Source organism: Megascapheus bottae, chromosome 8, assembly GCF_031878675.1.
Source record: "Megascapheus bottae isolate mThoBot1 chromosome 8, mThoBot2.hap1, whole genome shotgun sequence".
Classification (NCBI taxonomy): Eukaryota; Metazoa; Chordata; class Mammalia; order Rodentia; family Geomyidae; genus Megascapheus; species Megascapheus bottae.
Window position 1 is genome coordinate 9,707,348 of NC_143516.1, and position 13,403 is coordinate 9,720,750.

General features: G+C 42.3%; 1 protein-coding gene across 1 annotated transcript in view; it reads left to right on the forward strand.

Moving 5' to 3' along the window:
• Syne1 (spectrin repeat containing nuclear envelope protein 1) overlaps positions 1-13,403 on the forward strand; it is a 364,140-nt gene that overhangs the window by 219,307 nt on the left and 131,430 nt on the right. The window contains exons 85-93 of the mRNA XM_090337945.1: positions 2,095-2,247; positions 2,828-3,010; positions 3,742-3,879; positions 6,444-6,629; positions 7,004-7,126; positions 7,635-7,817; positions 9,163-9,306; positions 11,864-12,058; positions 13,182-13,322. Of these exons, the coding sequence (XP_090194071.1) occupies positions 2,095-2,247; positions 2,828-3,010; positions 3,742-3,879; positions 6,444-6,629; positions 7,004-7,126; positions 7,635-7,817; positions 9,163-9,306; positions 11,864-12,058; positions 13,182-13,322 (1,446 nt within the window). The remainder of the gene's footprint in view (positions 1-2,094; positions 2,248-2,827; positions 3,011-3,741; positions 3,880-6,443; positions 6,630-7,003; positions 7,127-7,634; positions 7,818-9,162; positions 9,307-11,863; positions 12,059-13,181; positions 13,323-13,403) is intronic.

Genomic DNA, 13,403 nt, shown 5'->3' on the forward strand with positions numbered 1-13,403 from the left:
ACATAAAAATGATGCATTTCATGATTCAGGTATTTATTGAGAACCCAGAGTGTGCTATACACTCTTTTCTTATTTTAGTTAAGCAGTTCAGTGAGATAGAAAGTAAATAGGTGGAAGTAGCTGAGTAAAATTAGTAAATAAAAGAAGAACAAGCCTGACTCTGGCTCAGGCATGTGATCCTAGCTACTCAGGAGGCTAAGATCTGAGGATCACAGTTCAAAGCCAACCAGGGCAGAAAAGTAGCCATGAGACTCTTATCTCCAATAAACTACTAAAAAAAGCTGGAAGTAGCTCTAGTGCTAGAGTGCTATCCTAGAGCACAAACAGATTAAAAGACAATGTCTAGGCCCTGAGTTCAAACCCCAGGACTTGGGGTGGAGTGGGGTGGAAGGAGAACAAATCAAAATTCATATTGTGGGTTCAAGGAGGGGACAGAAAGAGGAATTTCAGTCAAATTAATGAAGGAAAGAAGTACAGAGACAACAAAGAAGTACCAATAAACAACATATTTTAAGTGGTTTTTAAAGAAGAGTGGCAATGTTATTTCTGTTGTTGAGACCAGAAAAAGATTTTCATCATAAGGAAGACACAACTTCATGTAGTAAAAATAGCTTTTGAAGCATCTCCATGAACTTTTGGGACTGCCTTGGTGGCTTAAAATTAAAGTCACTAAACTTTACATAGAAACATTCTGAATGCAACAAAGAGAATATGTATTATAGAAACTGATCTGCTGCATGGAATTGAATTACAAAACATTTAAAATCCAAGCTGTGCTGGACTTTGCAATCTCCAATGTAACATAAAAGACAGGGCCTTGTAAACAAAATCTCATCAAAGCCCAATTTTACTGAGTCAGCACTTTCATTTTTACCCCTACATTCTGTTTTCTATCTTTTGTGTGTGAGCTAGTACTGGGGATTGAACCCAGGGCCTCCCTCTCTCAGTTAGATTTTCCACTTATGGTTGGCATTCTATGACGTGAGCCACATTTTCACTTTCTTTCTTTCTTACATTCTTTTACTTAGACATACGAGTCTCTAAGGTTTCTCTGAGGTCTTCAAATCATTATATTTAAATCTCAGCTCCCTGAGTAGCTGGGATTGCCAGAGTGAGTCATTGTCATACCTGTCACTTAACTTGTCCTACTGTTGAGAAGTCTCTTGGGACAGATGACTTGGTTAGTTTGGACTTGTAAAACATTCAAATTTCTCTCTGACTACATCTCACTATAATAGTGTTAGTCAAATGCATTCCAGTCACTTTAGTACAACTCAGAGTGGTGGGTTTGGTATATTAAGATTTTTCATATAATGTCTTTACTTCCTTCTTCTTGACCATCTTCTTGCTAGCATTTTACCCAAGCAAATATAGAAAAGTTTGCCATCAAACTAACTACACCAAGTCTATGAGTCTATCTCAGTGCTGAGGGTCTACTCTAGAACCTCACACAGGCTAGGCTGGAGGTCCACAACAGAATCACACCTGTAGCCTAATCTTGCTTCTTACCACCTTCCTCCATATTGGATATGCTTTCAATGAAGGATGTTGCTGCAAAGTTTTAAAAAATGTTAGTCACTAAGAGACATTATCAAGAGGTAATTTGGAGAGCCAGAGGCATAGCTCAAGCAGTAAGGGAACCTGTCTAGATGCTTATTAAATGCAAGGTTCAATCTCCATACAGAAAAAAAGAAGTGTTATTAGGAAATAAATCCCTGTGCCTGCAATGACTAAGGATTTCTTACTATTTAATGAAGTAAAAGGCTTATTTCTACTTACTTATCCTCTAAAGGAGTTTGTGTGCTGAGGGTCACAGGGTTGGTACAGAGAAGCTAGGATGTGGCTGCGTGCAAATATTCACTACATGAATTGTGGCCCATGCATCCATTGCTGTTTGCCTGCTAAAACTACAGCAGAAAGAATGCAGTAAATGCCTGAAGCTAGTGGGAAGCAAGACAGCCTGGAAAGCCAGGGGAGCTTGTCACTAGTCCATTTGCCAAAATACCATTCTTAGCTGAGTGCCTCCATAGAATTTCAGTACCTATTATCCTATTTTAACCATGATCGCTTTTGCTCTTTTCCTCAATTATTTAGATTCAAGACAAAGTAAAAGAAATTGAGCAGAGCAAGGCCACGAGCCAGGAATTCAGCAGGCAGATCCAGAAGGTAGCCAAAGATCTCACAACTGTTCTGACAAAGCTGAAATCCAAAACTGATAACTTAACTCAAGCGAAAGCTGACCAAAAGGTAAGGAGGAGGGGAAGGGAACTATGAGGGGTGTGGGCAATCAAAGAAACTGTTCTATTGAAGTTGCTTTGGTTTGGGATTCAAAAGAGGAAAAACCCCACATGTCACTGGCAGACTTCACTAAAGCCCCATCATTAAGTAGGCATATTGTCAATGTACTAGAATGTTTCATTATAACCAGCTACAAGTACAAATATACATGCATGTGAGTATAAAAGAGAAGAACATGAAAAGATGAAATGGCTTTGGGGTACAAGTTTATAAATTACAAAGTAAATCTGTTTAAATTTTTTTTCTTCTTTTGGTGTTTAAATGTGTGTTTGTATTCTAATGAGAAGTTAAATGACTTTAACTCATCTGGGGAGGCCTCTCACTCAGGAAGTAAACACAAAGATTCCAGGACATCCTGCTCTGGCTCCCAGCCCAAGAAACCAGAAAGATGGGGTCATAGTTAAAATGGTCCTTTTAAATGCTTGGCTTTTACAGAGGTTATTGAAAAATATTATCCTTCCAATCTTAGAAAATCCGGAGAAACTTATTTTCTATAGCCTAAAAGTCTTTTATTCTACCAACTGTGCAGGTGCTGGGAGAAGAATTAGATGGCTGTAATGTGAAGTTAATGGAATTAGACACCTCAATACAAAAATTCTCAGAGCACCACAGCCAGCTGGGCAAGCCCTTGGCCAAGAAGATTGGAAAACTAACCGAACTTTATCAGCAAACCATTAGGCAGGTGGAGAATCGGCTCGCTAAGCTCAATCAGGTATGTGCGCCAGAGTAGTCATCAAAATGCTCTAAGGAACAAACTATAACCTGACATTTTCCTCTAATAAGAAAAAGTCACTTAACTGTCATTTATTTCCTACCATGCTTTTATTCCTGAAATTTATATGTAAATGTATATGTGTTCCGTTTCAAACCATGTAAGTAGATTGTGACAGGGAACATTCTAGAAAAGTATTTTATGAAATGAAAACCAGTTACTAACCATCTTTATTAAATCACTTGAAAACCTCATGCATTCTAAAGTAGGCTATATTTATTAGTTTTCATTTTTCAATGGGTTCAGATAGCATATCATTTTTGTTTTTTATTTATTTGTTAATAGTACTGAGGTTTGAGGTTACTAAGCAGGTGCTATAATCCACCATGACAATTCTTTCTTATAAACTAAACTTTTGCACATAAATTAAGTATTCTTCTATAATGAGGGTCAAGATAAGACTAGATGTTGAGTCTCAGGGGAGGGAAGAGGAAGGACAGGGGAATATGATGGAAGGGGTTTCTAATCAATATCACTGGACATTTTGATGGACATGTTAAATTGCAACCTTCTTGTACCACCTTTTACAATCAGAAAAAAATAAATATACAATTTTATTTTTAAAACCAGGACTTGAAATGTGATAGAATGTGAAAGTGATAGGAGAAGATTAGAGCATCAGAATTTACAGGTGATAAATGTTATCTGAATCTACATGATATCTTTTTCAGGCAACAGCACATTTAGAAGAATACAGTGAAATGCTTGAATTAATTCTGAAGTGGATTGACAAAGCTAAAGTCTTGGTACATGGAAAGATAGTATGGAATTCTTCCAGCCAGCTTCGGGAACAGTACATTTTGCATCAGGTAACTTTAAATAAAGCACTTTCAAAGAGGAACTTGATTTAACTGGCTAGACTGACACAAAATTTAGAGGGCTATGATGCATTGTAAGTATTGGGGAAGCAGATGAAGAAGAATTATCAAGGGTTTGGGCTTAACAGAAAGTAGCTACCCATGAGATTCTCTATAAATAAATATCCACCGCTTCCCACAGACCTCCCTTCCCTTAAGACTAAAAATGCATCTTTGAGAGGGAAATTCTTGAGGGAAATTCCTCCTCACAAAGAGATCTTGCAAAGCATAGAAAGATTACAGGCTCCACACTCAGACTAAAGGAGAAAAGGAAGCACAGCTATCCAGGAGTGTGCAAGAGACTTTTCCTCTCTTAATTCTATGTTGTCACTTGTGAGTGTGGGGTAAATAATATGCATCTGCCAGACAGAAGAAGATGAAGTCACTCCACCACTGAGCAGATCCTGCCCCTGCCCCTATCTACCTGGCACGTTTAGGTCCCTGAAAGCAGTTTCCCCCTTCTCTCAGTCTTTCTGCCAGGCCTGAGGCCTTCCTCAGGTCTGGGGGTTGGAAGGCACCGCTGGGAGCAGATGAGGAGTCTATATCACGTGATGGCTGAATTACTTCATTTCCTCTCAAGTCTGTGCCAAAAGTATTCTTTTACTTTTGGCTGTGTTACCCAGGAAATTATTTCATCCTTTTGTAAGTTGGACTTGACTTAGTTGGCTAGATGCAGATACATAATGAGCTAGTTGTCTGGTAACAAAATATAGACCGACTTTTATTTTTATATGTACATCCTCACATATGTGAGATTTTCATCTATAACTTACATATACTTGTTCCTTTAACCCTTTCTTCCTTTCCAGTTAATAGAGTTCTACACGAAAGCCTCCTGCTTTTACGTTAACTTGCAAGCACTCAACTTCATTAGAAATCCTGAAATGCAAGTTTAAGTAAAAAAAAAAAACAAGAGAGAATTTTATTTTCAAGTTAATAGTATTTAGGTTTTTTTAAAGCCTTAATTAAAGAATGAAGAGCTTTCAGTTCAGTACTAGTATCTTATACCTAGCTATTCAAGTGGCTGAGATTTGAGGATCTCAGCTACAAACCAGCCCACACGGAAAAGTCCAAGATACTTACATTCAATTAACCAGCAAAAAGTTGAAAGTGGAACTGTGGCTCAAGTGGTAAAGCTGATCAGCCTTGAATGAAAAAGCTAAGGGACAGTGCCCATGTTCTGAGTTCAAGCTTCAGTACCAGCACAAAGAAGGAAGGAAGGAAGGAAGGAAGGAAGGAGGGAGGGAGGGAGGGAGGGAGGAAGGAAGGGAAGGGAAGAGAAGGGAAGGGAAGGGAAGGGAAGGGAAGGGAAAGGAAGGGAAGGAAAGGGAAGGGAGAAAGAAAGATGAGTTTTTAAAAGTCTGCATTAGGAATACAGCAAATAAAAGACTGTGACCCTACCCCATGGAGCAGATCAATTAGGGGAGAGATAATTTTTCCTCTACTCTTTTTAGTTATTTATTTTTGGCACTGGTACTGGGGCCTTGTGATCTATCTTGGCTCCCCATACCCTGCCCCTACTTAAAGCGGCTGTTGCTCTATAACTTAAGCCAGACCAAGGAAGGATCATTTCATTACAGTTTAGCAGGTACAGGGAGAAAGCATTTGGAGTGTTAAAGCAACAACAGGAAGCTACCTCCCAACTCCATTCGTTTCCGCTCTTCTCTTGACCTTGCAGTTGGTTTTTACATCTTTTGTTTTACTTGTCACAAGTACTCAATGATTTTTACTCGTTTCTATTGCTCTTGTTTCAGCTTCTTTGAATGATAGACATCTAGATCTTAAAGTACAATGTAAGAGCTGACAAGTTTGTGTGTGTGTGTATGTTTGTGTGTGTGTGTGTGTGTGTGTGAGAGAGAGAGAGAGAGAGAGAGAGAGAGAGAGAGAGAGAGAGAGAGAGAGAGAGAGAGAGAGAGAGAGAGCGCATGCACACACCAGTCCTAAATACTGTCCCTGAGCTTTGAGGGCTGTGCTAGCACACTACCCCTCTTTGAACCCCAGCTCCACTTCTGGAGGTAAGAGTCTCACAGACTGGACTTTCCCACCTGAGCTGGCTTTGAATCTCGATCCCTAGGCCTCCTGAGTAGCTGAGGATTATAGGCATGAACCACCAACAGCTGACTCAATCAAGTCCTTGTTCAAATGTGGGAAGAGGCAGACCTAGAGATGTGGTCAGGGTGGTTGAGTACCACCTCTGCTGGAATTCTTCTGATCTGGATGCAGCCTGAGTCCCATGGTCCTACATCTAATAACCCAGGTGCTGGCAACCCATGAAGGTTCCTGGGCTTTGCTTTGCCACAAAACAGGGCTGGCAGTCAGGTAGTTACTGAGTAGGAGACAGGAATAGCTGTGTAGGTCAATCATGGTAGTAACCACAGAGGAACCTGCCAGGGGGGATTCGAATTCAGTTCTCCTGGCTCCCCTTCCCAGCCTGCTAGGCTTTAGCCACATGAGCTTACTGATTGTAACCCCTCTGCCTGTCAGCCAGTTTCATGAATACTGACAATTGACTCTAGACCCTGCTAGACGAATCCGAAGAAATCGATGGTAATCTGGAAGCAATGGCTGAGAAATTACAGTGCCTTGCTAGCATGTACCACATAGAAGAAATGTCTCAGCAAGTGGCAGATCTGGGCCGGGAGACCAAGGAGTTAGAGCAAATCATCAGAAGTCGATCACAGAATCTCCAAGATGCAGCCAAGGTAAATCTAAACATTAAAAAAAAAAGGGAAGGCAACAAACCTCCAACCCTTTTTGCTTTCTTCATTTCTAGAATAAGAGCTCACTGCTCTCCTCCTACTTAAACCTCCTTTATAGCTTGGATGACAAGCGCACATCACCGGAAGCAGTGTTTATCGATTGGGATGTGGTGGGGGGTGGGAAGGGGTGGGTCTTAGAAAACTTTCCTCCCCAGGTTAGGCTTAAACTTGAACCTTCTCATCTCAGCCTCCCAAAGAGATGGGATTACAAGTATGAATTGCCCTACCTGGCTGTGGTTTCTTGACTAAGATGCTGGCCCTCTTCATTTATCACTTTGACCTTCTGTGTTGCTGTGCACCTGGCTTTTACTCTCCAGGACATGAAAAGATTTGAGGCTGAGCTAAGAAACTTACAGGCAGCCTTGGAACAAGCCCAGGCCATGCTGACATCTCCAGAAGTTGGCCGCTTTACTCTCAAGGAGCAACTGTCCCATCGACAGGTAAGCAGAAACATTTGAGGGTGATGATGTGGCCTGCATTCTAAACCAGAATGGGATGGAAGGGTATGCATTCTACATGCCATTAGAATCTCAGCACGAGATGCGTGACTGAGAAAGATCTCTTCCTTACAAAATGTAGCTACAATCCAGTAGATGTTGTGTGTGTGTGTGTGTGTGTGTATGTGTGTGTGTGTGTGTGTGTGTGTGTGTGTCTGTGTGTGTGTGTGTGTGTGGTGTGCACATGCACATGTATCTCTTAGTATGCACAGGTGTCTCTTAGTAATTTTATTTAAGGCTGCTCTACTGCTTGAGCCATAACGCCAGTTCCAGCTCTTTTTTTGTGGTATGGTTAATTGGAATTAAGTGTCTCACTGACTTTCCTGCCTGGACTGGCTTCAGATTACAAGCCTCAGATCTTAGCCGTATGTGTAGCTAGGATTCCAGGCGTGAGCCACTGGCTAGGATCTTGTCCGTATTCAGCTTTTCAGTGGTGACCATGTCGTTGCAGCATTTGCTGTCGGAGATGGAGTCACTGAAGCCCAGAGTGCAAGCTGTGCAGCTGTGCCAGAGTGCGCTCCGGATCCCAGAGGATGTGGTGACCACCTTGCCACTGTGCCATGCTGCCCTGCGGCTGCAGGAGGAAGCCAGCCGGCTGCAGCACACGGCCATCCAGCAATGCACCATCATGCAGGCAGGTGCCCACATGGGCCGGCATGGGGTTCTGCCAGCAGGGTGTGGCGGATGAGTCATTGGCTGCTCTTCTTAGTTGTGTGTGGGCTCAGCCATCAACACAGGTCCCCAGGGCTACCTCTGACAGACGGCTTCCATAAAGTGAGATTTAAGTGTCATCATTTGGATCAACCACAAAAGCCTAGGAAGCGCTCTATCAAAAACATCCTTTGGTGAAAACTAACTTTTGTTGGTTTTGTAAAAATATATATATATATATATATATATATATATAAAGGATGACTGGTAGAGCAAATTGTATATAATGCTATTTATATTCTGTCTTTTATTCATCTTCCAATCATTTGGAACCTGGTGATAGAGGCTATTATCAAATATTACAGAATATTCTCTCCATTTTAGCTTCTTAATTCACTAAATACATTTTCTTATACCAGAAAAATGAACTACTGAATACCTTTGCCCCCCAAGCAAGACTCTTTGCCTTTTCACCTAATAAGATAAAAAAAAAATCACCGACTTCAAAGAAATGGTAGGATTTACTACAGATCCTCTTCAACTACTATTTATGTTTTATCAAAAATAGCAGCCTTCTAAAATCAGTATTGTTTATTTATTTGGGGATAGGGTTTAACTATGTCAGGCAGGCTGGCCTTGAACTTGCTACCCAGCCTGGACTGTTGGCAAACCTCCCATCCTTCAGCTCCACCTCCAGAGGGTTGGAATTATTACATTGACACTAGTGGTTCATTTTTCCCCCAACTATCCTCACTCCTTACACGTATGCACGTTCATGTTTTTTTTGTCTTGTACTTCAGCACTTGTCCAAGAGTTTATTTGTTCAGTATTTCTTCAGTGGAGAAAAAGAAGCACTTCTCACTTTCCGACCACTGCGTATGTTCTGAGGATGAGCAGGCTGAAGAGAATCTTAACCATGCACCTATTTCAATTCCATCAGTGATTCTGTTGTAGGATTTGTATGTGTTCCTGTTTAGGGGCTTGAACTCAGGACCTGAGTACTGTGCTCTACCTGATGCTCTACCACTTGATCCATAGCTCCACTTCTGGCTTTCTGGTGGTTAATGGGCGATAAAAGTCTAACAAGCTTTCCTGCTGAGGATGGCTTTGTACGTGAATCCTCAGCTTTCAGTCTCCTGAGTAACTAGGGTTATCGGCATAAGTCACTGGTGTCTGGCTAGAATATTTTAAAGAGAAAGTTTTGACATGGCTGAAGTTGAGACGTTGAGACATCTAAAGATTCACAGGGGAATGGGAGGTAACACTGTACAATTACTCGGGTGGTGATCTCAAGAAGGAATGATAGTTTTTTCTTTTCCCTTTCAAAGGAGGCTGTGGTGCAGTATGAACAATATGAGCAAGAGATGAAGCATCTCCAGCAGCTGATAGAAGGAGCTCACCGGGACATCCAGGACAAGCCTGTGGCTACAAGCAACATCCAGGAGCTGCAAGCCCAGATTTCTCAGCACGAGGTGAGAGGGGCTGGAGGCAGAGCACCAAGGACAGGATGAAGCAGTCTTGATTGACAACTGCAAGAGAGAGGCTACCCTGTCCTGCATGTATTGAGCTGATTCCTGGGCAGTATTTGGCTGTCTTTGCATTTCAGTTGTGATTTGTAAGCAAGCTGGCCTATGATGCCAGTGCTTAAGAGGCTGAGATAACCAGAAAGAGACAAGAGGAAGGAAGAAAGAAAAGATGAAGGAGAGGGAGGGAGAAACGAAAGGAGGGAGAGAGAGGGAGGAAGGAGAGAGAAAAGAAAGGAAAGGAAAGGAGGGAGGGAGGGAAGGAAAGAAAGTTAAAGGATACACACACCTTTTTCTGAGATTGATTAACTCATTAATTCACAAGCACTACATCGCATTTCAGTGGATTTGCCACAGTATAAATGATCAGCCCACAAAAATCATGAAATACTAGCCAACTTAACTAGGTTAACTTTGAAATGCAAATTTTGATAATCCATTAAATTAGTCATTGGAGGTGGTAGCTGAGCTGCTGCTGTGTGTGTGTGTGTGTGTGTGTGTGTGTGTGTGTGTGTGTGTGTGGTACTGGAGTTTGAAGTTGGGGGCTTGGACTTGCAAGGCAGTTGCTCTACTACTTGAGCTATACCTGCAGCCCTTTTTCCTTAGTTATTTTTCTCGTAGGGTCTCCTACTTTTGGCCTAGGGCTGGTGTTGGACTTGTAGGGTTACAGCCGTGCTCCATGATACCAGCCCTGAAGTTATACTTGCATTACAGATGAGATTTTCAACACAGGAAAGGACATTCACTGTGATTATGTGTGTTCATGCAGGGCCTGACAGCAACAACTTGCTAGGGCACTGGTGGGAATGGACAAAGTCTAATTCCAACCGCTTCACAAAGGATGGCCAGATTTACGCTCTAGGGGGAAGGCACTAAGCCATTCTTTGTAGGAAAATTCAGTTTCCTTGTATTAAAGGATGCAGTGAGCTGGCAGATGGCCTCAATATTCGTGTGAACCAATTATAACAAATGCCATTTATCATGCTCAGGACCTAGCCATCGGAGTCCATATATAAATAGCCGTTTAGTGCAAAAAGCCAAAAACAATTCACAATGAAATCATTGAAAATTTCTGGCTTTAGCAGTAAAGAAGTGGTGGCACCTTTTTGTTTTCTTCTGGTCCTGAGGCTTGAATTCTGGGCCTGCGCATTGTCTCTGAGCTTCTTTTACTCAAGGCCAGTGCTGTACCACTTGAGCCACAGCACCACTTCTGGCTTTTCTGAGTAGTTTATTAGAGATAAGAGTTTCACAAAGTTTCCTGCCCAGGCTGGTTTTGAAGCAGGATCTTCAGATCTCAGCCACCTGAGCAGCTAGGATTACAGGCGTGAGGCACTATTGTCTAGTGTAATGGCTCCTTTTAAAAACTATATTTTAAACATTCCTATTCTGCTGTACACTGGAATAAAGAAGCCAAGCCAGGGTTGACTTCTGCTGGACTGGACGTCCTGAGAGACAAAACAACCCCAACATCATGGGAATAATGTGTGTGACACATCCAGGTACATTACTGAATGTGAAGTACACAGCATTTAAACATGCATATGATTTCCTTATATCCCATAGGATATAGTCTATGCACAATGACATATATGACACAAAATGACAGCTTTCCCAGGCAGAGAGGCCAAGTAAAAGGAAAAGAATAATTGTTTTGTCTTCTTGTATGAAGATGCATGAAAATACTTAATCTTTAAAATGTATATTCCAGCAAGAAAGTATCTCATATTTAAGATTACGATACTCCTAAAAATAGATCTTAATTACCCTTTATGAGAACTATCTTCTCTCAGAATGAATTTCCAATAAGCTCTTAATAGAAAGTCTTTAAACTTCTGTCTCCTATTCTGTCACATCATTTTTCAAACGCAAATGCAATTAAAAGCCATTCAATTAGAGTAACACTTTTAAGGCGTGGAAGGTCACAAATAGTTGAAATGTGATAAGAACGTGGGAGGTAAAAAAATTGACAGAATGCCTATAATTTTATTTGGGGAACAATTTCATATGTACCCTCTAGCTTAGCAGGATTCATAAAAACCATTTGGACAGGCACTTGATTTTGTGACCCATCCAAAATAAATGACTTGACTGCCATTTCCTGGATGGACTCGGTGTTAAAAGCTGATGGCTGCTTGTCTTTTTTTTTTTAGTTTTCTTTATCACATGACCTAATTTCCATGGCAGGAACCATCTGGTTAATTTCAAATGCCTTTAGGAGCATTTAGAGCAGGGAGCAGGTTCTGGAGTGTTGGTGATTCAGGATGGTAAAGAAAGCATCTCTTGGAGGGTTAGCTTGGTTCCCGAGCTGGGTCTGGGCGGCCTGGGCGGGGCTGGCAGGTTTGCCCGGGTCTGGGTCTAGCTCTGGGCTGTGATGCTGGCTGGCTGGCGGCTGCACATCCTGCCTGGCCGGCGCTGCCACCTCATTGGCCAGCGCTGCAGGAAGATGAAGGCGGTGACAAGCTCTGACACCACACTGCTGGGGCGGGGTGGGGAAATGTTTCCTCAGGAGCTGGCGCACAAAATCAAGGGCTACCAGGAACAGATCGCCTCGCTGAATTCCAAGTGCAAGATGCTGACCATGAAAGCCAAACACGCCACCATGCTCCTGACGGTGACCGAGGTGGAGGGACTGGCCGAAGGGACCGAGGACCTGGACGGGGACCTCCTCTCCGTGCCCCCAGCCCACCCCTCTGTGGTTATGGTAAGGATCCCGGTCCCTCCCTCCCGCCATGGCTCTGCGCTCTAGATTGGACTTGGCCCTGGATCCCTCTCCAAGGCTACCTTTAGGTGTCAGCCTTCTGGGTTGGCATTAAAGGGCTGTTTCCTTCATTCTCTGGGAGTCCTTTAGAACCAGAGCCAGTCTTTGACATCCCTGAACAGGGACAGTTCAAATGAAATGAAATTATTTGCTTGAGACGCTGAGTTACCCGGGTCCAAGATCTGTTCTTTCATTTGATTATCATTTAGCAATAATATTGAAAGGCTCTGTGCTTTGTGTAAATAAAAAAAAATTCCTTTGCATGGGTGGCGGTCTGGTTTTCTGAGGGATGGGAGAATTGCTTGTGCTCTGTGTGTACATGTTGAATGAAATTTAGAAGGGAAACTATCATGGGCAAACAAAAATCATAGAAATAAAGAATTCAAAGTTTAGCTGGGGGTTTGAAGAAGTAAACTGCATGGATTTCTTTCCGTTCCACAGAAAATGCATTGACTGTCATTCACTTCACATTTAACCTGAACTAGTTTCTTTCCCATGTGCTATGCCTGGAGCAGTGAAACACCAAGCCTGTTGCCTGTGGAGCAATAGGCTTCTTTGTTTATTTACCTTTTTTCCCTCTTTCCTCCTGGGTACTGGGGATTGACTTCAGGGACTGACACTACTACTTAATCCCAAGATGTTGCTTTTGATGCATTCATTTCCCTAAGATATTTGGAACTTGAGATGCTATAAGACAGCGTTGTAATTCATAGATTTGTTTTACCTCACTCAGATGATTCGTGAGTGTTTTTTGATGGGGAGGAAATATTATTTATGAACACACAACACTCAAAAAGTAGATTAAAAAGAAAGTTTTTCATTAACAGCCGAACTCTTGGATATCATACACCTCCCCATCTGTGTTGGTTTTGCAAATGATTCCCTAAGAATATTCATGTGAACACAAACTTCTGCGTGCTGACACAGAATTTAATATGTCAATTAGTGTCTCAGGCAACAGCATCCATGTTATATAATTAACTGTTCTGGCCTTGCATCTAGCCAAGATTTTTGCTCACCTGGCTAACTGACTTTCCTGTCCTTCTGGCCCGATTTCCTGTGTCAGATGACAGCGGGTCGCTGTCATACCCTGCTGTCTCCTGTCACAGAAGAGTCCGGAGAGGAAGGAACCAACAGTGAGATGTCCTCCCCACCGGTCTGCCGCTCCCCTTCACCCGTGGCTCACACTGAGGCAGCTGTTACCCAGGTAACTCTCCTTTCTGTTCCCCTCTCCTTGAGCTCTGGGAGGAAGTGTGGCTCCATCCTCTTCTGTGCTCAGGAGGCTGCG